Source organism: Echinops telfairi, unplaced genomic scaffold (genome assembly GCF_000313985.2).
Source record: "Echinops telfairi isolate 266 unplaced genomic scaffold, ASM31398v2 ScPeMD7_4225;HRSCAF=4972, whole genome shotgun sequence".
Taxonomy (NCBI): Eukaryota; Metazoa; Chordata; class Mammalia; order Afrosoricida; family Tenrecidae; genus Echinops; species Echinops telfairi.
The window spans coordinates 7,311,622-7,333,751 of NW_022108124.1; the positions used below are offsets into that span (position 1 = coordinate 7,311,622).

A 22,130-nucleotide genomic window follows, 5' to 3' on the forward strand; every position below is an offset into this window, starting at 1 on the left:
ATTGGAATAAAAGAAGTTGCCATTTCTTTTGAAATTGCTTTTGCCTAGTCACTAGGCAAAATAGGTTTGAACTGATATTAACAGTTGTGTAAGCAGTGAAGGACATTGTGTCTTCATGCTGGATTTGAACCCTGGCCGCACTGGGAGTGAACGTGGGCTTTCACACTCACACTCTTTCTCTAAAGAGAGTTGAGGTGGCTTGCCCCCTGTTGGAGACCCCTCAGTGGGGTTGTTATGAGTTGAGACGGACTTCTTGGCTGTGGGTTGGTGGTTTTACTTTATTTTTTTAAGTCCCTGTTAAGGGCCTCTGATGACACTGTGCTAAGCATTGGTGTGTTAAGTGCCTGGTTGGCAGCTTATACTCACCATAAGGCTGTCTGCTCCCGTAAAGATTTGCAGGCCCCGAAGCCCCACAGAGCAGATTTGCCTGGTCCTATAGGGTTGATATGAGCTGTAGTCAGCTACCCAGCAGTGCATTTAGTGTGAGTGAGTGTGGGTTATCTTTGCCTAGTAACTTCTTTTCCTATGATGCTCTGAAATCAAATTGGTCTGGTATTGATAACGGCCATTCTAACTTTCTTTTGGTTAATGTTTGATGCATCTTTTTTCCTGCCCTTTGACCTTTGCTTGGTATCCTTATGTTTAAAATATAATACTTAGTTTTAGGCGCCATTTAGTCAGTTTTGCTCTTTCTTGGTCAGCCTCACCATCTGTGATGTTCAGTTCTTATAGTAATGTAGACTGTTTATATTTCATGTGAATTTAATCAGCCATGTTTCTTTCTGTCATATCTTCTCGGTTTCTTCTCTTTTCCTGCCTTCAGATCAATTGAATATTTTTAATGACTCCCATTTTCCCTTCTTGCTTTGCCGAACTCAGGAAGCGTAGTGGGCTACGTGTTGGGCTGCAGAGCCGTTCGGTCCGGGGTTAAAAACCACGAGTTCCTCTGCAGGAGAAAAAGGAGGCTCTCTACTCCAGTTACGCATGAGCGGCTTGGGAACCGTCCTGGGCACTTCTGCTGTCCTTCAGGGCAGCGAGCTTGCGAGTGGAAACTGACTGGATGGCACTGCGTGGCTCTGGCTTATCACCTCGGACTCTTTATTTTATTATCCAGTGGTTGCTTTAGGGTTTACAGGACACATCTGTAACGTACGACCACCCGACCTCAAGTGACTATTTTAACGAGATTAAATAATTATATTTGCTCATGTACTGGTGCTTCTTGGGATGTATACATATTTTGCTTTTTTCTTTGTGTTTTTAATATTTCTGGTAATACTTATGGTGTGAATCTGCTGGTGTGAATTCTTATCAGCATTTTTCAGTTCTAAAAAGGATTTCACCATCATTTTGAAAGGCATTTTGCTGTGTATGGAACTCTAGGTTGACAATCGTTTTTGCTTTATTACTTTAGAGAACATGCTTTTGACGGGAAAACACCTATCATTTTTGTCTTTATCTATTTAAAACCCCAAACAAACCCACACCACCAAGCCAATTCCAACTTGTAACTCAAAACTCCCTGCCTTCCGTCCAGCCCGTACTGACTCATAGCACCCCTGCAGCACAGGTAGAGCCTTGCTAGCACATCTGAGAGGGAAATCTTTTGTTGCTGCAGCCGCCACCTTTCTCCTGCAGAGTAGCCTGTGGGTTTGAATCTCCATTGCCTAATCCACACCCGCACCAAGACTTCTTTCACACCCCGCCCCGTCGACCTGTAAGATTTTCTTGGTACCATTGTCTTTTTAAAAAATCGATCTATATTGTGCCTTGGTAGGCTTTCTTCACGTTTCTTGATCTTTGGTTATACTTAAAAAAAAAAAAAAAGAAAAATCCTCTTTCGTTATATTCATTCATAGTTGTCCTCAGATTTGAGAAAAAATTTGTGGCCATCGGGTTGTCAGCTGTCCCCCTGCCCCCTCTCCTGATGGTCTGATAGATCACATAGACGGCAGGTTCCAGTTCTCCCAGCGTTTCTTCCCTGCGGTTTTCATTTCAGTGACCTTTACCCCACAGCTGCATTCCTTCTTCAGCATCTAAGCTGTGGCCCGTTTTATTCAATACATTTTTGAAATCTCTTAGTTTAATATCTAGATGTTTCATTTAGGTTTCTTTAAATCTTCCATTTCTTTACTTAGCTTTTTGGGTATATTTGGAATACAGTTTACAAACTTTAATATTCTTGTTTGTTATAGGCAAAATCTAAAGTCCTTGTTCTGGGTCACTTTTGATGATTTATATTCTTGGTCTTGTTTTTCCTTGTATGCTCAGTAACTTTTTTTTTTTTAATCATTTTTATTAGGGGCTCATGCAACTCTTACCACAAACCATACATAAATCAATTGTGTAAAGCACATTTGTACATTCATTGCCCTCATCCTCAAAACATTTGCTGTCCATGTAAGCCCCTGGCATCAGCTCCTCATTTTTCCCCTCCCTTCCTGCTTCCCCCTCCCTCATGAACCCTTGATAATTTATAAATTATTATTTTGCCATATCTTGCCCTGTCCGACGTCTCCCTTCACCCACTTTTCTGTTGTCTGTTCCCCAGGGAGGAGGTCACATGTAGATCCTTGTAATCAGTTCCCCCTTTCTAGCCCACCCTTCCTTTACCCTCCCAGTATCGCCACTCACACCACTGGTCCTGAAGGGATCATCCGCCCTGGATTTCCTGTGTTTCCAGTTCCTATCTGTACCAGTGTACATCCTCTGGTCTAGTCAGATTTGCAAGGTAGAATTGGGATCATGATGGGGGGATGGGGGTGGGGGGGAAGCATTTAGGAACTAGAGGAAAGTTGTATTTTTGATCATTGCTACATTGCACCTTGACTGGCTCATCTCTACTCCACACTCCCCAACTCATTCACTATGGTAAGATATTTTGTTCTGATGATGCCTGATACCTGATCCTTTCGGCACCTTGTGATCACATAGGCTGATACGCTTCTTCCATGTGGGCTTTGTTGCATCTAAGCTAGATGGCCGCTTGTTTACCTTCAAGCCTTTAAGACCCCAGATGCTATATCTTTTGATAGCCGGGCACCATCCGCTTTCTTCGCCACATTTGCTTATGCACCCATTTGTCTTCAGCATTCGTATCAGGATGGTGAACACACAATATGAATTTTTGTTCTGTGATGCCTGATAACTGATCCCTTCAACACCTCGTGATCACACAAGCTGGTGTGCTTCTTCCATGTGGGCTTTCTTTTTTCTGAGCTAGATGGCCGCTTGTTTACCTTCAACCCTTTAAGACCCCAGATGCTATATCTTTTGATAGCTAGGCACCATCAGCTTTTGTCACCACATTTGCTTATGCACCCGCTTTGTCTTGAGCGGTTGTGTTGGGAAGGTGAGCATCATAGAATGCCAATTTAATAGAAGAATGTATCCTTGCATTGAGGGAGTACTTGAGTGGAGGCCCAATGTCCTTCTGCTACCTTAATACTAAACCTGTAAATATATGCACGTAGGTCTATTTCCCTATCCTCATATATACATATATTTGCATCCTCATATATGCATATATTTGCATATGTACATGTCTTTATCTAGACCTCTATAAATGCCCTTTGCCTCCCAGCTCTTTCCTCTATTTCCTTTGACTTTCCTCTGTCCCACTATCATGCTCAGTCCCCACCAGGGTTTCAGCAATACCTCTTGGTTACATAACCCGTGATCATGCCCTTTCACGCCTCCTACACCCTCCTCATCACCGATTTGGATCACTTGTTTCCTTGTCCCTGGGTTTGTTAACATCACTACCTTTCCCCCCACGTCCCCATATCCCAGGTCCCCCCGGAACTGTCGGTCCCGTTGTTTTCTCGTCCAGATTGTTCATCCAGCCTATCTTATTTAGACAGACCTGTGAACTAGTATTTATGAACTTTAATACACTTGTTGCTTGAAATCAGTTTCATCCCTCTGGGTCTTGTTTTTAAGATTTGTTTGGTAGCAAGCAAATACTTGCTGTGGGCCTAATTATTTCCTAGCACTGAAGAAGACCCTTATAAATGTGTGCTTCATCTATTTTTCCTTGAATCATGAAGTTTTATAGTCTGACTGATGGGTAGGAGCATTATTTCCAACCTTAATATCAGGAATTATTTTTTATAATCCTGGGCCATAATTTTTTTTACTGTTTTTCCAAATCCAGTGCTATTAGTATGTTTCTGTTGCTTAACCTAATCACCTGTTGTCATTACTTAGCTAGGTTTTGGAAAGGAAAGACTCTTTAATTCTATCAAACCTAAAATCAGAATAACTATTAAATTCTAGCCAGCTTTTTGTGCTCCTGAGAATATGAATTCGATGATGTGTGTGTATTTATTTAAATCATTTTATTGGGGGCTTGTACAACTCATCAATCCATCCATCCATTGTGTCAAGCACTTTTGTGCATTTGTTGCCCTCATCATTCTCTAAACATTTGCTTTCTACTTGAACCCTTGGTATTAGCTCCTCATCCCTCCCCATCGCTCCCCGCCACCCTTCTCTCATGAACCCTTGATAAATTATAAATTATTATTATTTTGTCATGTTTTACACTGTCCAACATCTCCCTTCACCCACTTTTCTGTTGTCCGTCCCCCAGGGAGGCGGTTATATGTAGATCCTTGTAATTGGTTCCCCTTCTCTACCCCACCCTCCCTGCACCCTCCTGGTATCGCCACTCTCACCACTGGTCCTGAAGGGATTATCTGTCCTGGATTCCTTGTCTTTCCAGTTACTATCTGTACCAGTGTACATCCTCTGGTCTAGCCAGATTTATAAGGTAGAATTGAGCTCATGATAGGGGAAGCATTAAAGAACTAGAGGAAAGTTGTATGCTTCACAATGATGTATATTTTAAGAAGGATTTGATAAGTATCATGGCTTAGATATACACACACAAAGTATAAATAATAGTCCATTTATCAGCTGAGTAGATAATGTGAGTAATTTTTTATTCAGTGTAACGATTGTGTAACTCTTGTAATTTATAAAACATTTTTCTGCACCCACCTTCTCACTTGATTTTTACAATGTCTACGCTATGTGTGAAGTTGGTATATTCCTATTTTTAGCTAAACAAATAACACATGGAGGTTAAGTGACTTGTCTAGGATTCAGCACCTAGAGAGTGGGAGAGCCAAAAGTTATTGTTCTGTCAGACAGTCAGATTTTGGATGTAAAAAGAATTATATCATTAGGTTAAATTTTACCAATTTACAACTGGGATATCAAGACCAGCGCTAGTAATCTACAGAGCAAGGTGCCAAGCCCCCTAATCTCTGTATTACTATACCTGTGTCTCACCTAAAGGAGGATGCCAAATGGGAATTAGTATTGATAGTATATAAATTCCTATTAATATAATTACCCTAATTTTTAAAGAATTCATAATTTCTTTAAAAGTTGAAACTGCTTTACCTTCTGTTAACGCATACTTTAGAATGTCATCATGAATCCAAACTAAAACACCTTGATTTCAGTGCATGCAGAACAAATATGCAAATCTTACCTTTTTCTCCCCCTCCTTTCCAGCGCCAGCATTGGATGTTGATTGGCAGAGCAACAACACCTTTGCTTCTTGTAGTACAGATATGTGCATTCATGTCTGTAAATTAGGACAAGACAGACCTATTAAAACATTCCAGGGACACACGGTAAGGACCCACCCCCAATTTAAAGTGATTGTGACAGTGTTTCAGGTTGAATTTGCATTAAATTTGTTTAATGTCTAAATGAAACTGTGAATATTTACTGTTACTTTTAGAATGAAGTAAATGCTATCAAATGGGACCCAACTGGCAATCTCCTGGCCTCCTGTTCTGATGACATGACTCTGAAGGTAATTTAGTTGTTTTGATTTGTTTTTTCTTTATTCCCAGGGCCTGGTGTGCCCCACCTCTCCACCCCCCAACTCCCCCCGAAGGAACAGGCCACAGGAGGCTTGCCCCAGGTCCTGAGGGCACCCTTTCTCTCTGTCCTCTGCGAAAGTCACATGTGTTGTGGCAGGTGTAGCCATGCAGAGCCGGGAGAGGGGTAATCCAGTTTTAATGGGAGAGATGTACTGGCTTCTGCATAGTGTGGCAATTAACTTTCTCATAGTTCACCAGAAAAGTTATAAATTTAAGTATGAGGACTTGCTCTGCTTTTTTTGTGGTTAATAATAATATTTTTAGTCTTATTTTTGTTTTCTGAAATATATACACTAATTCTAGCTAAGAAGTATTGTGAAGACAATATGTATATGATCATCAGAACATTGTGTGTGAGGCTGGCCCAGGGCGGGGTGGAGTTTTGTTCTGTTGTGCATGGGGCAGAACCGCACCTGTCGAGGGCACCTGACAGCAACAGCCAGGGAGAAAGATGGGCTCTCGACGTCCATGATGGAAGTTCCAGCTGCTCTTATAAGATCCCTCTAAGTCAGAAATGAAGCCATGACAGTGAGTTTGGTGGTTGGTAAAGCGGTCTTAGAATTCTTTCGAGAGGGAGGTGGTGTGAAATGGCACGTGGGCTCAGGGAGGTCGGCGGTGTAGGCCACCAGTTCCTCCTCAGGAGAAGGGGAGGCGCTCCTCTAAAGAGCGGCAGGCTCGGAATCCGCAAGGGCACTTATACCCGGTCTTAGAGTGTAGCCGCGAGTCAGAATTGATTCGATGGGTTTGAGGTTTTGAAACTTCATGCTAATTTCTTTTCAATTATTAGTGTGACTTGTAAGTCGTTTACATGCTACTTTAGGTTCCAGTCTGACGTTCAAACTAGACACTGTGTAGAGTGATAACATACTTTCTTTGTTGTCTGTTTAGATATGGAGTATGAAACAAGACAACTGTGTCCATGATTTGCAAGCACACAATAAAGAAATTTATACTATCAAATGGAGTCCAACAGGACCAGGAACAAATAATCCCAATGCCAATCTTATGTTAGCAAGGTAATGCTTTGTTCACTCTTTTCCTGAGAGGTCTTCTGTCAAAAACCCATTAGCTAATGTGGGATAAAGCCAGAGATGATTCCATGAAAGGAGAAATGTATCCTGCAACTTTTAAACTCTGTGTTTCATTATTAGTATTTTTAATTCCTAAAATGTTTTTAGGTTTGATGACATGAAATACTAATTAGACCCAAATAATAAACTTTGTTTAGCTAATTTGTTGAAAAAAGATAAATTGAAACACATGGTCTATTAGTGTTCAAAATTCTCTGATGAATAAAGTGTTTATTTGAAAATGACAGTGAATTAGCTCCATAATGTGCAATTTGGGTACTTTGAGGTGGTTTTTAAGCTGCAGCCTCTCCTGATCGGCCTTTGCTCCCCATATTACTTTCCCTAACACCATCCTCTTACAAGGAGGGGTGTAGCCATTGGGATGCAGTGGCCCTGGGGCCCTGAGAGTGTTTCATGACTTATATATATTTTTTCCCCCCTGTTGCAGTGCATCCTTCGATTCTACTGTTAGATTATGGGATGTAGACCGAGGCATTTGCATCCACACTTTGACAAAACACCAAGAGCCTGTATACAGTGTAGCTTTCAGTCCTGATGGCAGGTATCTGGCAAGTGGTTCTTTTGACAAATGTGTGCACATCTGGAACACACAGGTATGTTCGTGTTACTGAAGTGGTCAAGTATTCTAATGTTTACTAGAAAACATTTGCCTGTTTCCCTCTTGGGCCATCCTTCCTCTTGTGCTAATTTTTCAATTCTCAGTTTTCAGTAAAGTGTTTTTTTGTGGAATTTAGAGGTATGTCAGAACAGCCCCTGAACCTTGGTCTTGAATGTAGAGTAGCTAAAGCGAAGACAAGAAATGATGAAATAATGTTGAACAAAGGACTTCAACGAGCAGCTAAAGAAAACAAAGTGTTACGATGAAGTCTGCAAAGACTTGGAGTTAGAAAACCAAATGGGAAGCATAAGCTCGGCACATCTCAAGAAGGACGAGTTTCTGACCTAAATACTCTTAGGTGCAAGAAGCAGCCAAAGAAGATGGGGAGACTACCACAGAGTCACTGCCCCAGAAAGTGTTCGTCCACAGTCAGCTGTATTAGGGGTCAATACATGATTGAGAGCTGGTGGTACTGAAGGAAGAAGTCCAACTTGCATTGAATCCTTACTGGGAAAAACGAGGCTCCAAGAATTGACAGGATTGAGGTGCCCTCTTGTCTAATCCACAGAATTTGATTCTGGAGCTCCCACTTTTTCTCCTCTTCAAAACCACTGTATTGGGAGCTAATAGAAATAGCATATCGCTCCATAGTTCAGTCACTTCAAGCAGTGTTGTACAGTTGTTACCACAGCCAGCTTCAAAACATCCTCCTCCTTCTTGATCTACTTGATACCATCTCCTCCTCACCCCTCCCTCCTGCACCGTCCCCTCAGCAGCCTTCATTCTGCGCACTGTCTCTACAGGGTCATCGATCCTCGGTTTCATATACCAAATGCCAGAAAAAAATAAGAGGACTACTCCCCCGTCACAAAGCTCCCAATATGAATGAGCCAAAATTCATACATATATATTACAGAAAAATTTGAAAGCCAGATCAGAACCACCTTGCATGGGGGGTGGGCGTGGAAGGGTCAATGGACAAGGTTTTAAGTGTTCGTTAGGTTTACCATTTTGATCTGTAGTCATCTCTCCAACATAACTACTTGGCAACCAGTTTTTTGATGATAAAGTCAACTTAAACGCACCAGTCCATCCATTGGACACAGCTGGAAATTCAAGCTGGATTCAGAGGACGTTGGACAAGGGACATCACTGCTGATGTCAGATGGATCTGGAGAATACTAGAAAGATGTTTACCTGTATTTTATTGACTGCGAAGGCATTTGACTGTGTAGATCCTAACAAATTGTGGATAATATTGTGCAGAATGGGGATTCTGGAACCATTGGTTGAACTCATGTAGAACCTCCCCACAGAGAACAAGGGAGTGCATACTGCAAGTTTAATTCAGGAGAGGTATGTCAGGGTTGTGCCCTTCCACTGTGGTTCTGCAGTCTGTGCGGAGCACATCGTTTGAGAAGCTGGTCCGTAGGAAGAGGAATGCAGCATTGCCATTGGAGGAAGACTTACCATCATCTTAGATAATGCAGGTGACGTGTCCTTGTTTGTTGGAAGTGTGGTGAGGTGAAATTACTTGATAGAACTCTTTCGCCCATAGGTCTTTGTATCTCCCACCTCGTCACGGTAGGCTCCTATATAGAAATAAGTAAGGGATAGAGGACTCTAACTTGGGAATTAGACTAGTTTTACCATTTTACTGAGTATAAACGTGAGCCATCTTAGATGCGGAAACGGGAATCCCATGAACACCCAGACAGAAGAGTCACCCACCGGTGGAGTAGTGCAGACGAGCAGTGCTCAGATGGGAGGCGGGGGAGAGGTGGGCTCGTCAAGTGGGGTACCCTGTGCAGAGGAGCTTTTTAACACTGGTGGTGGGGCAGGACAAAGGCCAAGGAGTAGCTTGGCTGAGAGGCTAAGGACCAGAGAGAGGTGTGGCTGCTGGCACGACCAAGCTTGACCAAGGGCCGTCTCCTCGATGTTTTCTGACGCTGACTTGGGCTGAACTGTTCACTTCCTTAACAAACCGCCATAGTGATGCTGTTTGGGAGGGTGGTGTGGCCATTGCCACTACTGACCAAACCCAACAGGGACATGAAGTGCCGTGAGAGAGGGAATACCATAAAGACGAACGGAGACGCACGTAGCCCCCCTCCTGCAGCATCAGCCTTGGATTCTCCTCCTCCCTACTAAAGCTGGAGGAGGTCAGACGTGGCCCCCAGGCCATTTCCTCCCAAACAAGGATGTGAAGCCCTTACTGATACAGGAAGACAGTATGGATTACACCTAAACAAAAAGAAAACACAAATCTTCAAACCTGACCCAGTCAGCAAATACATGGTACAAGGAGGAAATCTTGACGTGGATCGCAGTCAATAAACATGGAAGCAGAAGTCAATAAATCACATCATATATTTATTGATGTTACGGTTGCAACAAAGTGCTTAGAAACGAGGATTGGAATCAGCTGAAGTTAATTAACACTTTCATGTGTAGGCCAGACTTGCAAAATTTATTTAGGTTACTTGTTTGTTTTTTCCCAAAAAACAATTTTGTAGCTTTTGGGATTTATTTGGGTAAATGATGCAGTTTCTTTGTTTTCTAAAATAATTACTTTTGTGGGAGTTATGCATGAACTGTAAAAGATATATTACTGAAAGACAAGTTAATGTGACTGAACACAATGATTAATCAGAATCTTTAAGTTCTTTCGAGATAATGATAGAGACTCTTTTCTTAAACTAGAGAAACATTCTGCTTTCTGTTTCCATATTCCTAAGCGTGACTTTGTATGCCCCAGGTATGATCTTTCTGCAGCACTCACATGACTTGCTTCCCTTCATTGATCAGCTATTTGTTGGTCATAGTGTCCACGTACTAAGTAGCTGTAGCTCCTGCTCTGTGCAGCTAATCACCGCAGGTCTATTTACGGAAGGCATGATGTGTGTTTTAAAAAAAAAAATCACTTTTAAAAGTTTGACACAGGAATATCTCAATTCTGTCTCTATGTCCTATAAATATCAAGCTTTCATAACACATTTTCCTTTTCTTAGTTCTCTCTATAAAATAATAGTGATATTTATACTTACAATATAAGAGCATACATTACCCCTTAGGCTAATGTAGAGAGAGTCCTGGTGGTGTAGTGGATGGTTACCCACCACGCTGTTCAGCAGTTCAAAACCACCACTCTGCAGGAGAAGGATGAGGTTTTCTACTCCCATAAAGATGGACAGTTTTGGAAACCCACTAGCTTAGCAGCTCTCAACCTGTGGGTCATGGCCCCTTGGGGGGGGTGGGGGTGTCAAACAAGTCTTTAACCGGGGATGCCTAAGATCACCGGAAAACACATAAGAGTACCCGGTGTGAAGACTGTTACTCATGCTACACCATGCTTCAAGACAAAATTTCATTTATTTGTCAATAGAAATAAATATTTCACAATATATAATTACATATTGTTTTTGTGCTTAATCACTATGCTTTAATTATGTTCAGTTTGTAACAGTGAAAATACCAGATATTTATATGGTGATTTCAGATATTTATCAGATATTTATTTCAGATATTTATATAGTGATTCATAACAGCAGCAAAGTTACAGTTATGAAGTAGCAACGGAAATAATTTTATGGTTGGGGGTGGTCACCACAACACATGAGGACCTGCATGAAAGGGTCGCGGCATTAGGAAGGTTGAGAACCGCTGCACTAGGTAGTTTTACTCTGTCCTGTAGGGTCTCTGTGAATCGGAATTGGCCCAACCGGTAACACAGTGTTTTTCATTTGCATTGCTCCTATGAGTGAGATCAAGTACCTTTTTATATATTTTGAGTTGTTCATTATATATCACACACGGTCATTTTTGGGGTAAATTCTCTAATACCTGTATTTTGTTCTTTTAAATTTGATTATTGGTCATCTTGATTCCTAGGAACCCTTTATATTCCTTGGGTTCTGAGTTGCAAATGTTGTTTCCTATTTAAACAAATAGGAAAATTATTAAGCCGTAATTTTAAGTTATACTTTAAACAGAAGTGTACTTTAATATTTTATTATTCCTTAACTTTCTCTCCACTTTCAAAAATTGATGTATTTTTTGTTGTATATTAGTAACTATTATACAGCAAAGCCACATTGACTGATGTCAACTCATGTCTGCCTCACTGTGACCCTAAATACTCATAGGACAGACCGCTGTCTCCTCTTGCCCACTGCGTAGCAACTGCTGAGCTTGCTGTGAGCGCTCACCCCACGTTTCCCCCAGGGCTTTTATGAGGATGTGACAATCTCCCCTGATGTTTACTTGAAACCTGTATTTGTGGTAGGGGATAAAAGTGAATCTGGTAAAAAAAAAAGTGAATCTGGTGGCTTAAAATTGGTTAAAATAGCTTGAATAATATGTGAATGTATAATTATATCAATCTCAGCATAAATTCAAATTTGTCTTCAGGTTTTACTTAGGATGATGAAATAATTTAAATATGTAGAGCGTAGACTGACTAACATTCTTAGCAGCCCCACTCAGCTCTGACCAGTGCATATTTACCCCTGTCTGGTGCATATTTACCCCTGTCATTTTAGATCTTCCCTGCCCCCTTTCCAATATGATATAAAATATTCCAGATTCTATACAGCTAAAATGTTCATTTCCTCATCTTGTTTTTTCTTAGAGGCAATAACATTTCTGAAGGGAATATCTTTCACTCTCATGTAATAAATTATATATTATATATACTTCTATTTTTTTTGTTAAAACTGCACATGAATGATGCTGTATTTATATCTTTGCGGAGTATATTTTTTACCTACTATATATTTTTTGAGATTTGCTTTAAACATGGAACTTTAAAATGATGGATTGCTTTGGTGATTCTTTTTTTATTTTTTTATTTTGGTGGTTCTAAGAGCACTCTGCATACCGCATATTTAAAATTTCCCCAATTATGGACTTTTCTTTTTTTTTAATTTCGGGGCTAGAAACTTTTATTTTCTTAAATTTACTGGGTCAAATTCTTATACATTAAGTACTGTATAATTCTGTCCTTAAGATACTAATATTAGATTTAGACATTATTTCATCTGGATTTATTTGAAGATATTCCAGTTAGTCACTCTTCTTGTAAACATCTAAGAAGCTGCCAAACCAGAAAATAGGGCCTACACCAGGAGAACCTTAAAATTAACCTCCCACCACATTTTTTCTTAAATTGCTATGTGAGTGGGGTAGGAGTGCGGGGTCATTCAGTTAATTTTCAAGGTAGGAAAAGCATGTTGTCAGTCAAAAGACTGTGCAAGAGACCGCATAGCTTGCTTCCGTGGTCTTCCTGGAGCTGTCCTTACTCATGACAACCAAAGCACACAGGTATCACACAGCAAGGTACCGGTACTGTAGCTCACAAGGACCGGTGAAAGCTCAATAGGATATTAAACCTTAGAGGGATCTTTTCATGGTTCATATTTGGGCGTAAGGGGAAATTGTCTGCCACATTTCATAGCTTTTAAAAATAGGAAGAGGTTTAGCAGCTTAAACTTTGCCATTATGATAAGAATTCTTACACCAGAATTTACTTTGAAATATAACTTACACCAAGTAAATTAAAACATTCCATCGCCTGGTACTTTTGCACAAGGGCATCCTTTAAAAATTGGACCATCGTATTAAAAAGCAGTCTCTGGTCAGTCACCAAATTCATACTAAAATAATCTGGTTTTGTAACATAAACACCAACAAAACTTGACATAGGCCACAAGTTTATTCCGTATATTTATGGTTCTTACTTTCCTAGATACTTAAAACTTTGACATTTTACCACCCCCCACTTGTAGCACGCTCTGCAGGGCTGCCTTTTTAGGCCAGCTCACTATCAATAGCTTGTGTAGTGCTAGAACACAAAACTGTATTTTGAAAGCTATTCAGCAATCACTAAGCACTGTGTATAAAATGTTGTTGGTGCATTTGTTGGCAGACTTCCATCCACTGCCTATAAGAAGCAGGGCTCTTGGTGTGTACTGTGCCTCTTAAGGAAGGCCCTAGTGCCCTTCCTACAGTCACCACTGTGCAATTCCTAAAATACAACTAATGACTAAAAAAATTCACATTTTTTTCTAGCAATAATACATCAAGTTGGCATATAACTGGTCAAGAGTTTCAAGGACATTAATCCTTCAAGATTTTCAACTCCAGTTGCCTGAGTTCTTGATGCTTATAATCTGATCCACTTGTCAACAAGTAGATATAGTGGTCCATGAATAATAATCTAAAGTTAGTATTTTCCCTCACAAAAAAAAGAAGAACTTGATTCATCACTTCCCAAATCTAAACTTAGGAGCAGTCAAATGAAAACGTCATTATCAAATTAATGTTGTCATTGTACGTTGCACTTGTACAATCATTACACCACAGTGCACCCATAAAACAAGTCTAATTATAGTTTCTATATTAGTTTTACACTGGACTTTTAAAAACAGTAACAATGTTATGAAACCCCAGTCCTTGGTGCCTTGAGCACGCGGCGAAAGCTTATCTAATGCACAGACTGAGTGGAAAGGCGAGGCCCATTGATTATGCCCACTGCTGTCCAAAGGAGTCGCCGCATGCCGGGTTCCATTTTAACGGCAATCTTCCTTATTTCTCCTCATCCTGAAGGTTGTCAGATTTCGTTATTTTAACATATTCCCTCCATTTTGTGGCTATGAAATAGAATTTTTCGTGTGTATCATTTCCTTTACTGTTGGATTCTCTATATATCTATACATCTTTTCATATAATTAATGATTAATTGGAGCTTAGCCTTTAGGATACTAATCCACTTTGAGCATATGGATTAAGGTGATCTCCCAGTTCTTTAACTTTGAGTTTTCTTTATGGGGCATTTCTCCTAGTACTTTTAATAATAATTTTTTTAATGATCAGTTTTCCCTTGGATTCCCCTGCCCCCTGGGTAGTGCCGTCCAGTATTTCTGATATAGACGCCGCTGTGGCCATCAACGTTTTCTATGACTTAGTTGAAGAAACCCCTGGTGGGGATGTGGGTGTGCACTGGACGGCCTAGAGAAGGTCAGCAGGGCACTGCAGGAAACACGAGACTTTCTGGTCCCAGAAAGAGGGAGGTGCACACTCAGCAACCACAGATGCTCTGTAGGGCCGCTAAGAGTCAGATTAGACTCAAAGGCAGCAAGCTATCTAATGGGGGAGGAAGATGAGGCAATCTGCACCCTTGAAAGACCGGCTGTTTCAGAAACCCTCTCTGGACGGCGCTGAGTCAGAATCGGGAATTGGTTGGTGGCAAGTGGTTTGACTTTGGTCTCATTTTATATTTCCATAGCGTCACAGCTCCGTTTGCCTTTTTTGACCATCCCATTTTCGTTCAAATTCAGGAATTAGTGATTGTTTTTGAAGGGAGGGTTTTGGGTTTTTTGTTTTTTTTTTGGCTTGTTGTTTTTAACCCCACATTTTAACGTCTGTATTGATTTTACTTCTAAACGGTACATTATTTTAGACTCCATTGGTGCTACTCCTTTCTGTCGTGGGGCTGCCAATAGCAACCGTTCATGCACACTTTCAGAAGCTTCAGCCAAGCAACAAAACAGTTGAATCTTCTGGGTGGGATCAGCGAGAATAGTTTGTCTGTGGTTTGTGCAATGCTTCTCATTTGAATTTGAAGGCACCGAGTCACTTTGGGATTGCTCTGTAGGTAGATATTAGCAAGATACATCCTTTGCTGCCATGCCGTTTTTAGGTAGAGGGTCTACCTCCGCTTTGACTTTTTTACTTCACCAGGAAGCTGCACAGATACGTTTTGGGCTTGTCAGGGCCAAACAGCAAAAGCTTTGTACTTCTCCTACCTGTGCACTGTGGTAGTATCTTTGATAGCTTATCAACCCACTCTGCCACTGAATGGATTCCAATTCATAGCAACTCTGTAGGACCAAGTAGAACGGCATCTGTGGGCTTCCAAGACTAAATCTTTACCAGAGCAGATAGCTTCATCTTTGCCCCATGGGTGCCTGGTGGTTTCAAACTGCTGACCTTGCAGTTAGCACCGCAGTGCATTCTGCCTCCAGGGCTCCTAGGCTTAACAATCACTTAGTAAATGTGGAGGAACTGACATATTTTGCTTGAGTTGTCTTTCCTAATTTGATACACTTCCTCTTTATGTCAAAGACATTCGGAATTAGTCTGGTTTCTCTACCTATCAGTCAAAGTCATGCCTGCTTCAGTAAAAATGGTAACAGCAAGTTGGTAATCCATGTTTTATGTTGAGTATTTACTTAAACAATTTTTATTAATTGTATCAAAGAAGCTAAAACAAACAAAAAGTATCTCAACAACCAGCCAGACTGGCTGTGTGTGTGGTCTGTTGTGAGAGCAGACTTAAGCTTGTTTAGCATTTCCAAACTTGCATAAAGCCCTATCTGATTGTGTGAAATAAAGCCATGTGATAGCTTGACTTCAGTGGTTAGATTTATGAAGACATAGGTTAACATTGTGCGTGTGTGTGTGTTTTGTCTTGTTGGTGTCCTTTTTAGACAGGTGCTCTAGTTCACAGCTATAGGGGAACAGGTGGGATTTTTGAAGTTTGCTGGAATGCAGCAGGAGACAAAGTTGGAGCCAGCGCATCAGACGGTTCAGTAAGTATTGCCAGATATTTCCTAGGGGGTGCGGCTGCGGGAGTAGGCCCACACACTGCACACCTGAAGAAGCGTGCCTTTTTCTGGTTGTGATCACAAAAGAATACAAAAATACTGTTGGTTTTTTAAAAATAAATGTAAAGACACAGTGTATTGATTCTCTACACACCCACCCACCCTTTCCTCGGAATGACAAATTTCTCCTATTCGTGAAATTCATAGAATGTAAAAGATTTAGACTTTTTTTTAACCTGAAGAATTTTCATAATCAAGAAATAAAGTGGTTCTTATTTTCTAATGTAAGCTATTGTTAGTGAAACCAACACTGAAGGAATAAATGGGATTTCCCATTGCAGGTTTACCTTCTTTCCCCAGAAGTGTGTTGTTGATGATCCAGGGGAAGGGACTGGAGAAATTGGGTGATTCCTCAGTCCTTTTCAGAGCTTCCAGCGCACTGGTATTCCTCTCACTGCCAACCCCAAGTTCAGCAGTTAGAGACCACTAGCCTTTCCCTGGGAGAAAGAGGAGGCTTTCTGCTTTCCTTAAGATTTACAGCCTCGGAAAACCATCAGGACAGTTTGTCTCCATCCTATAAGGCTGCCGTGTGTCAGAACAACTCAGTAGTATAGGAAGTTTGGAATTTGGACTTTTGTTATGTTTTTGTATGCTTTCTTAGAGAAAAGTTACTGATTTTTAAAATGCTCTATAAATATCTGAACACTTTGACTGATTTTTTAATTTCTTACAGGTTTGTGTATTAGACCTTCGGAAATAGCGCTACTAGTTGGAAGCCATGGACCGACTATGAATGTGTACATAGCCAAAATGACTGTCCTGACCCATGTACTGCTATAGTCCCACTTGAACCATGGCCAGTCCACTACAGCCAAATCTAAAAGAAGTATATACCTACAGTGTATATAAACAAAGTTGCACCCTGAAGATGACAAGAGTTTTGTCACAGCTTGTGAATTCTGTTCACCAAGTGCTGGAATCTAATCTGCTGTGCCCCCAAATAGCATTTAGAAGTTTTGGATATGAGAAGCAGAAGAGAAAAGGAAGTACATTTTCCAAAAGCATCATACACGTACCCGTCTTTGGATACTAATGAGAGCCTTGTTTCTCCCTTTCGAATCAGCAGACACCACGGATTATATTCTTTCCCCCCTTCAGTAAGCAGTTTATATGTACAGAGAAAATGGACTTACAAAAACTTGCAGCAGTAGTTTGTTCTTGCTTTTAATCTTTGTTTTTGGTTTAGTTAATGGATGCATGAAGTAAGGGAGTGAATCAGTTTCTTGTTTATATTTTTTTTCACCGTTTAAACAAAAATTTTTCTTAAAAATATTTTAATGCGTTCTTTTGAAGAGGTAGATGTTTGGTACATTTTATGGCTCCCAGAGCATATATTCAGTTGGTGCATGTTGTGGGCGGGGGAGTTGGAAATGAAGTGACACACACGGATGGCTTTGGTCATGCCCTTCTCTAAGACATGTCAGTAGAAGGGTATCATGCTCTGGGTTTTCGGTGATGTGGCTGAAATGCAATAGTTTCTTTTTGGGGACATATTTCTGCCAATTCAAGACTAGAAGGGCACAAAATGTTTTGTTTTTTTGAAAATACCATATTGAAGATACATAAAAAAAATTTTCTGATGTTTTGTAGCCATAACTAAATTATGGTTAAAATGTGCACTATCGTGAACAGGAGCAAAGTACATTTGGGCTTTTTTTCTGTTGTTGTTGTTCTTGTTTGTTTGTTTGTTTTGCTTTGTGTTTTTTTTAAAGAGATTAAACTGTTTCTGGATAAGGAATAGCTTCTCAAAGTGCCCATCATTATCGGTAGAAGCTTAATATATACTATAACCAAACTCCAGTATTAAAAATCTCTCATGTTATTTTTCTTTAGACAAAGCAAGATAACGGCATATAACACTGCCATTACGTGGTAAAATGTTTGCTACCTTAGTTTAAAAAACAATCTTTAAAACAAAAGACTTGCTTCAAGGTGTTTTTGAATAGCAATGATTCAGAATTTTAGAGGTTTCCAGAAAACAAAGTGTAATTGCACTACCCTCCTTGCTGCTCTGAGTCTGCATTTGTAGTACTTGTGACTGCAGGCTTTCAAATAGGTGGCTTTAAGCTGCTGGTCCCCCCACTAATCACTGCTACATCCTGCCTTTCAATCTGTTTATCATATTAAGTATTTTCCAAAGAATAGTTATCAAATCAAACGTCCTCTAATGCTCACGCAGCTAAAACGAAAATACTGAAATGACAGCACGAAGCCAGGTTTATGTGTGTGACTAACGGTGTTTCAGGATTGACATAAGAATCCAGGTGTGTTCAGTTTTGAAGAGAATAGTTGTCAAATTTAAGTTAATTAAGAAATTGCTTACTATCAAGCTTGGCAAATTTATACCACTATTTCTGGTACAAATTAGTTTGAAGCCTTTATTACTAAAATTTTAACCCGTGTTCTGTGTTTCAGTAGAAACTCGTTTAACTCAAGGAACGCAGCTTTGGTTTCCAGCCTTTGTTGGGTTTGCTATTTTCCTAAAGAGCGTGGACTGAAGCAAGTCTTGGTTTTACTAAGGTAGGGCGGCATTGGCTATTGGTACAGAGAGTAAAATACACCTAATTTCACAATGCATTGTTAAATGGACCCCTAATTCTTGTTAGTGGTGATGATGATACTGTAATACTATTTTTAAAATTTTACATCCAGAGGGGCGGTCATTCATGATGGTTTTGTGCCAGCTGTTTTTAGGGTTTTGGAACACACATTATAGGCATTTAGAACTGTTACCCTGTGACTCACGTAGGAAACCTAATATGCTGAGTACCTGGCACTTGAAATCCTGCTTTTATTGCTAGAGGCCCACATGTGTGGTTGACCTCTGTTGTTGTTTAAAAAAAAATAAATAAAAATAAAAAAATCTGTGCAATAATTTTTAAATGTGCTCCCAGGAATAGACGCAAATGTTTTGAGTATGTTTAAGCTGCATTTTTCTTTAGCGATGCATTTGTCAATTGCACTGAATTTAAATCTGAAAGTCAGAGGTGATTATTGATAGTACTTTTGTATTTTGATATGGACAATTTATTCATTTGCATACAGTTAGTGATTTTATTTTCCCAGCCAATTAAAGGATAGTCAAGAAAATCTGCAATATAGCTGCCAAAACCGACAGCGACGTTTTCATGGTTTTGTCAGCTCTCCTGGTTTTGTTTTTCCTTTTTAATCTTTAGCTATTTTCCTTAAGCATCATAGCCACAGTAGGACATGTAAAAGATTATAAATACAGAGCTTTATTATCCTTGGGTCTTTTAAGTATGAGCTTATCTGAAAGGTATCCATTTTCTAGGCGTGGGTTCTGTGTGAGCATACGAGTATTTATTTACTGTTGCTGCTGTTCTCAACATCACCACTGCCTGCTGACGTGCCGCCATGCTGCCCCCACGGACAAAAGTCAGATGGTCTCTCATTCGAGCACTAACAATCGCAAGAGACCAAATTCCACAGTCTGTAAAGTTCTCAATTTGAAGTTCTTGCTCAATTTTCCTTCTATTTTATTTTTCTTTCTGAGAACGTAATATACCTACAAAACTCCTGAATCCAGTAGTTCTCCCTGCCCTCATGGTATTCATGATAGATCGTTGTTGTATAGCTACTGTAAGAGAGGAATCTTATACTTACTATAAAATAAAAACGGAACGGAAAGCTCGAATGCTAATTGATTGAAGTAGGAGTAAGAGCAGCTGTCACTCTTGAACATTCTAAAAGAAATGAATATCTTTGTTCTTGTCCATGTAGGTAACCCCTTAAATTCTTATAATTTGTTCCAATTCCCATTGCCTGTTCTTAATCAAGTACCGTCACTGACTTTCAAATGACTTTTTAAAGTGGGAACTTTTCATTTCCTGATGGGTCTTAGGGAGTATCCAATTGTGTTTAATTCTTCTCTAGGTAAGTATGTTTTAGGATTAAACACCTTACACAAATACTGAAAGTGCCTCCTTTTGTGGTGTTAAAAAAAACAAAAACAAAAAAAAACAAATTATGGTGCAAAAAGTAATCATTAGATGGAATTACATGAAGGTTTTTTGCTTTTTGACATGTAACAATGTCAAGAGAAAGGCCAAAGATTTGTACTTTTTCACTTATAAAGCACTCCTTTTTTTCTTAAACTTCTTTCTGTCAAATTAGATTTAATGAGAGAGTACTATTTTTAAGGAGCTGTTTATGTAGAATGATTTTAAAAGTAATGTAAACTATCGAGTAGAGTCGTGAAGAGGAGTATGCGGTTTGTTTTTTCTTTTTGCTCATAAATTGCAAATGACCATCCTTATGTGAATAAAACACAATGACAAGTTTTATGACAAAAGCAGAAAAATCATTTCAAAGGCAATGCTATTTACTTGCTTGGCAGCGATTTTCTTTTTCTTGAGCACATAGGCCATTTCTGTAGACCCCGTGTTTCCTGCACACTAAGGATGGTACTTGCATATGGTTGATTACTATTGACAGTTTCTGCAGAAATCCTGTTTTCAGTGGACCAACATTGTGGCATGGCAGCAAACGCCAACGTTTTGGGGAACAGCAGCAAATCTACAAGAGACCCTAGGTTTTTGGATGGTTCCCCACCCCTCTCCTGCATCAGCAGGGACAGAAGAAGGGGAGGGAAGTGATGAATTACTCCTCCTGGTAGCAGCTCTGAAGTGTCACATTCAATATCAAATGGTTTTAACATGATTCTAGTTAAATGTAGACAAGCAACAAAAATGAGGAAGTGTTCACTTTTTAATACACTGATTTAGAAGTTTGATGTCTTATACTAGTAGTTCTGAGGTATTAATAGCATTCTTTATTTCTGCCTTTATGTTGGCAGTGTTGAAGCAGGCTGAATCACTAGGGCGTATATCTATATATTATTTTCCCCCCACTCCTTTCTTGGTAAGCTGTTTCATGATGTTTTCTTTGGGATTTCTGAGTAAGTTCAGGAAAACATGCTGCATGTTGTACCTAGTCTGATGTACTTCTCCATCTCATTGAAAACACAAGCCTACAGACTACATTTTGTAATTCTGGGCTCCCTGGATACAGAAGTCATTTTCTTCTTTCCTGACTTTGACATTGTAGCTCTAATGTCTTCATTTTGATTTTTACAAATCCTTTGGGTCTAATTCTGTGAGCCTACCTATAGCACTGGATTAAAATGTCTGCATCATTTCTTTAGTTATCCAGTTAACTTTAAAACTGTTGTAAAAGTGTAAACCAGCCCATGACAGTTTTTTGTACATGTTAAAGAACTTTATTGTTCAGTTTCCATGATTCCTCGTGTGAGGAAGACCGATAGAGTTGTTCTATGCTGTCCTGGACCATGTTGATGACACTTAACGATGTTTTTGGTTCCACATCACGATGATTTGTCCCCATGACCCTTTCATCCTTTTTAGGCACATTTTTTTTGTTGTTGTTATTGTTGCGGTTCCCCTTTGCATTGTATTGCTTTGACAACTGTAATTTGAATCAGATCTGAAAGAGGTCCAGAATAAAATATATTTTGATATTATGTTGGCCTGTGTACATATCTGAAACGTTTGATATCTGTGTAGAACATATTACTGGTCAAGTAAAGAGAGGGTTGCTATTACTTGTTTACAACTTCCTGTTTACATTTTAATTGCTTTTATTCCTCTAGTGTTCTGTTGTGGACACTAAGCTTTCCTGCTCTAATTTCGCCTTACCACAGTTTTATTGTCTGTCATCCTGCAGCCACCGATGGTAACTCCCATCAGAGCCAGTGCCACAGGCCGTCACAAACCTATTATTTTCCAGCATACATGCTTTAAGCCCATAGATACATTTTGCTACTTTATTACTTCTTACAGGAGATAGGTTTTTGGTTGTTTCTTTTTAGATAATGGAATTGTGTACTATTTTT

General features: G+C 39.8%; 1 protein-coding gene across 2 annotated transcripts in view; it reads left to right on the plus strand.

The window, feature by feature from the left end:
* Positions 1-21,758, plus strand: part of TBL1XR1 (TBL1X receptor 1) — a 179,546-nt gene extending 157,788 nt beyond the window's left edge. For both annotated transcript variants that reach the window (XM_045294981.1, XM_004708592.2), the window contains 6 exons: positions 5,527-5,648; positions 5,759-5,833; positions 6,792-6,919; positions 7,422-7,587; positions 16,082-16,183; positions 16,932-21,758. In XM_045294981.1, the coding sequence (XP_045150916.1) occupies positions 5,527-5,648; positions 5,759-5,833; positions 6,792-6,919; positions 7,422-7,587; positions 16,082-16,183; positions 16,932-16,958 (620 nt within the window). In that variant the 3' untranslated portion in view covers positions 16,959-21,758. The remainder of the gene's footprint in view (positions 1-5,526; positions 5,649-5,758; positions 5,834-6,791; positions 6,920-7,421; positions 7,588-16,081; positions 16,184-16,931) is intronic.
* The last annotated feature ends 372 nt before the right edge of the window (positions 21,759-22,130 follow it).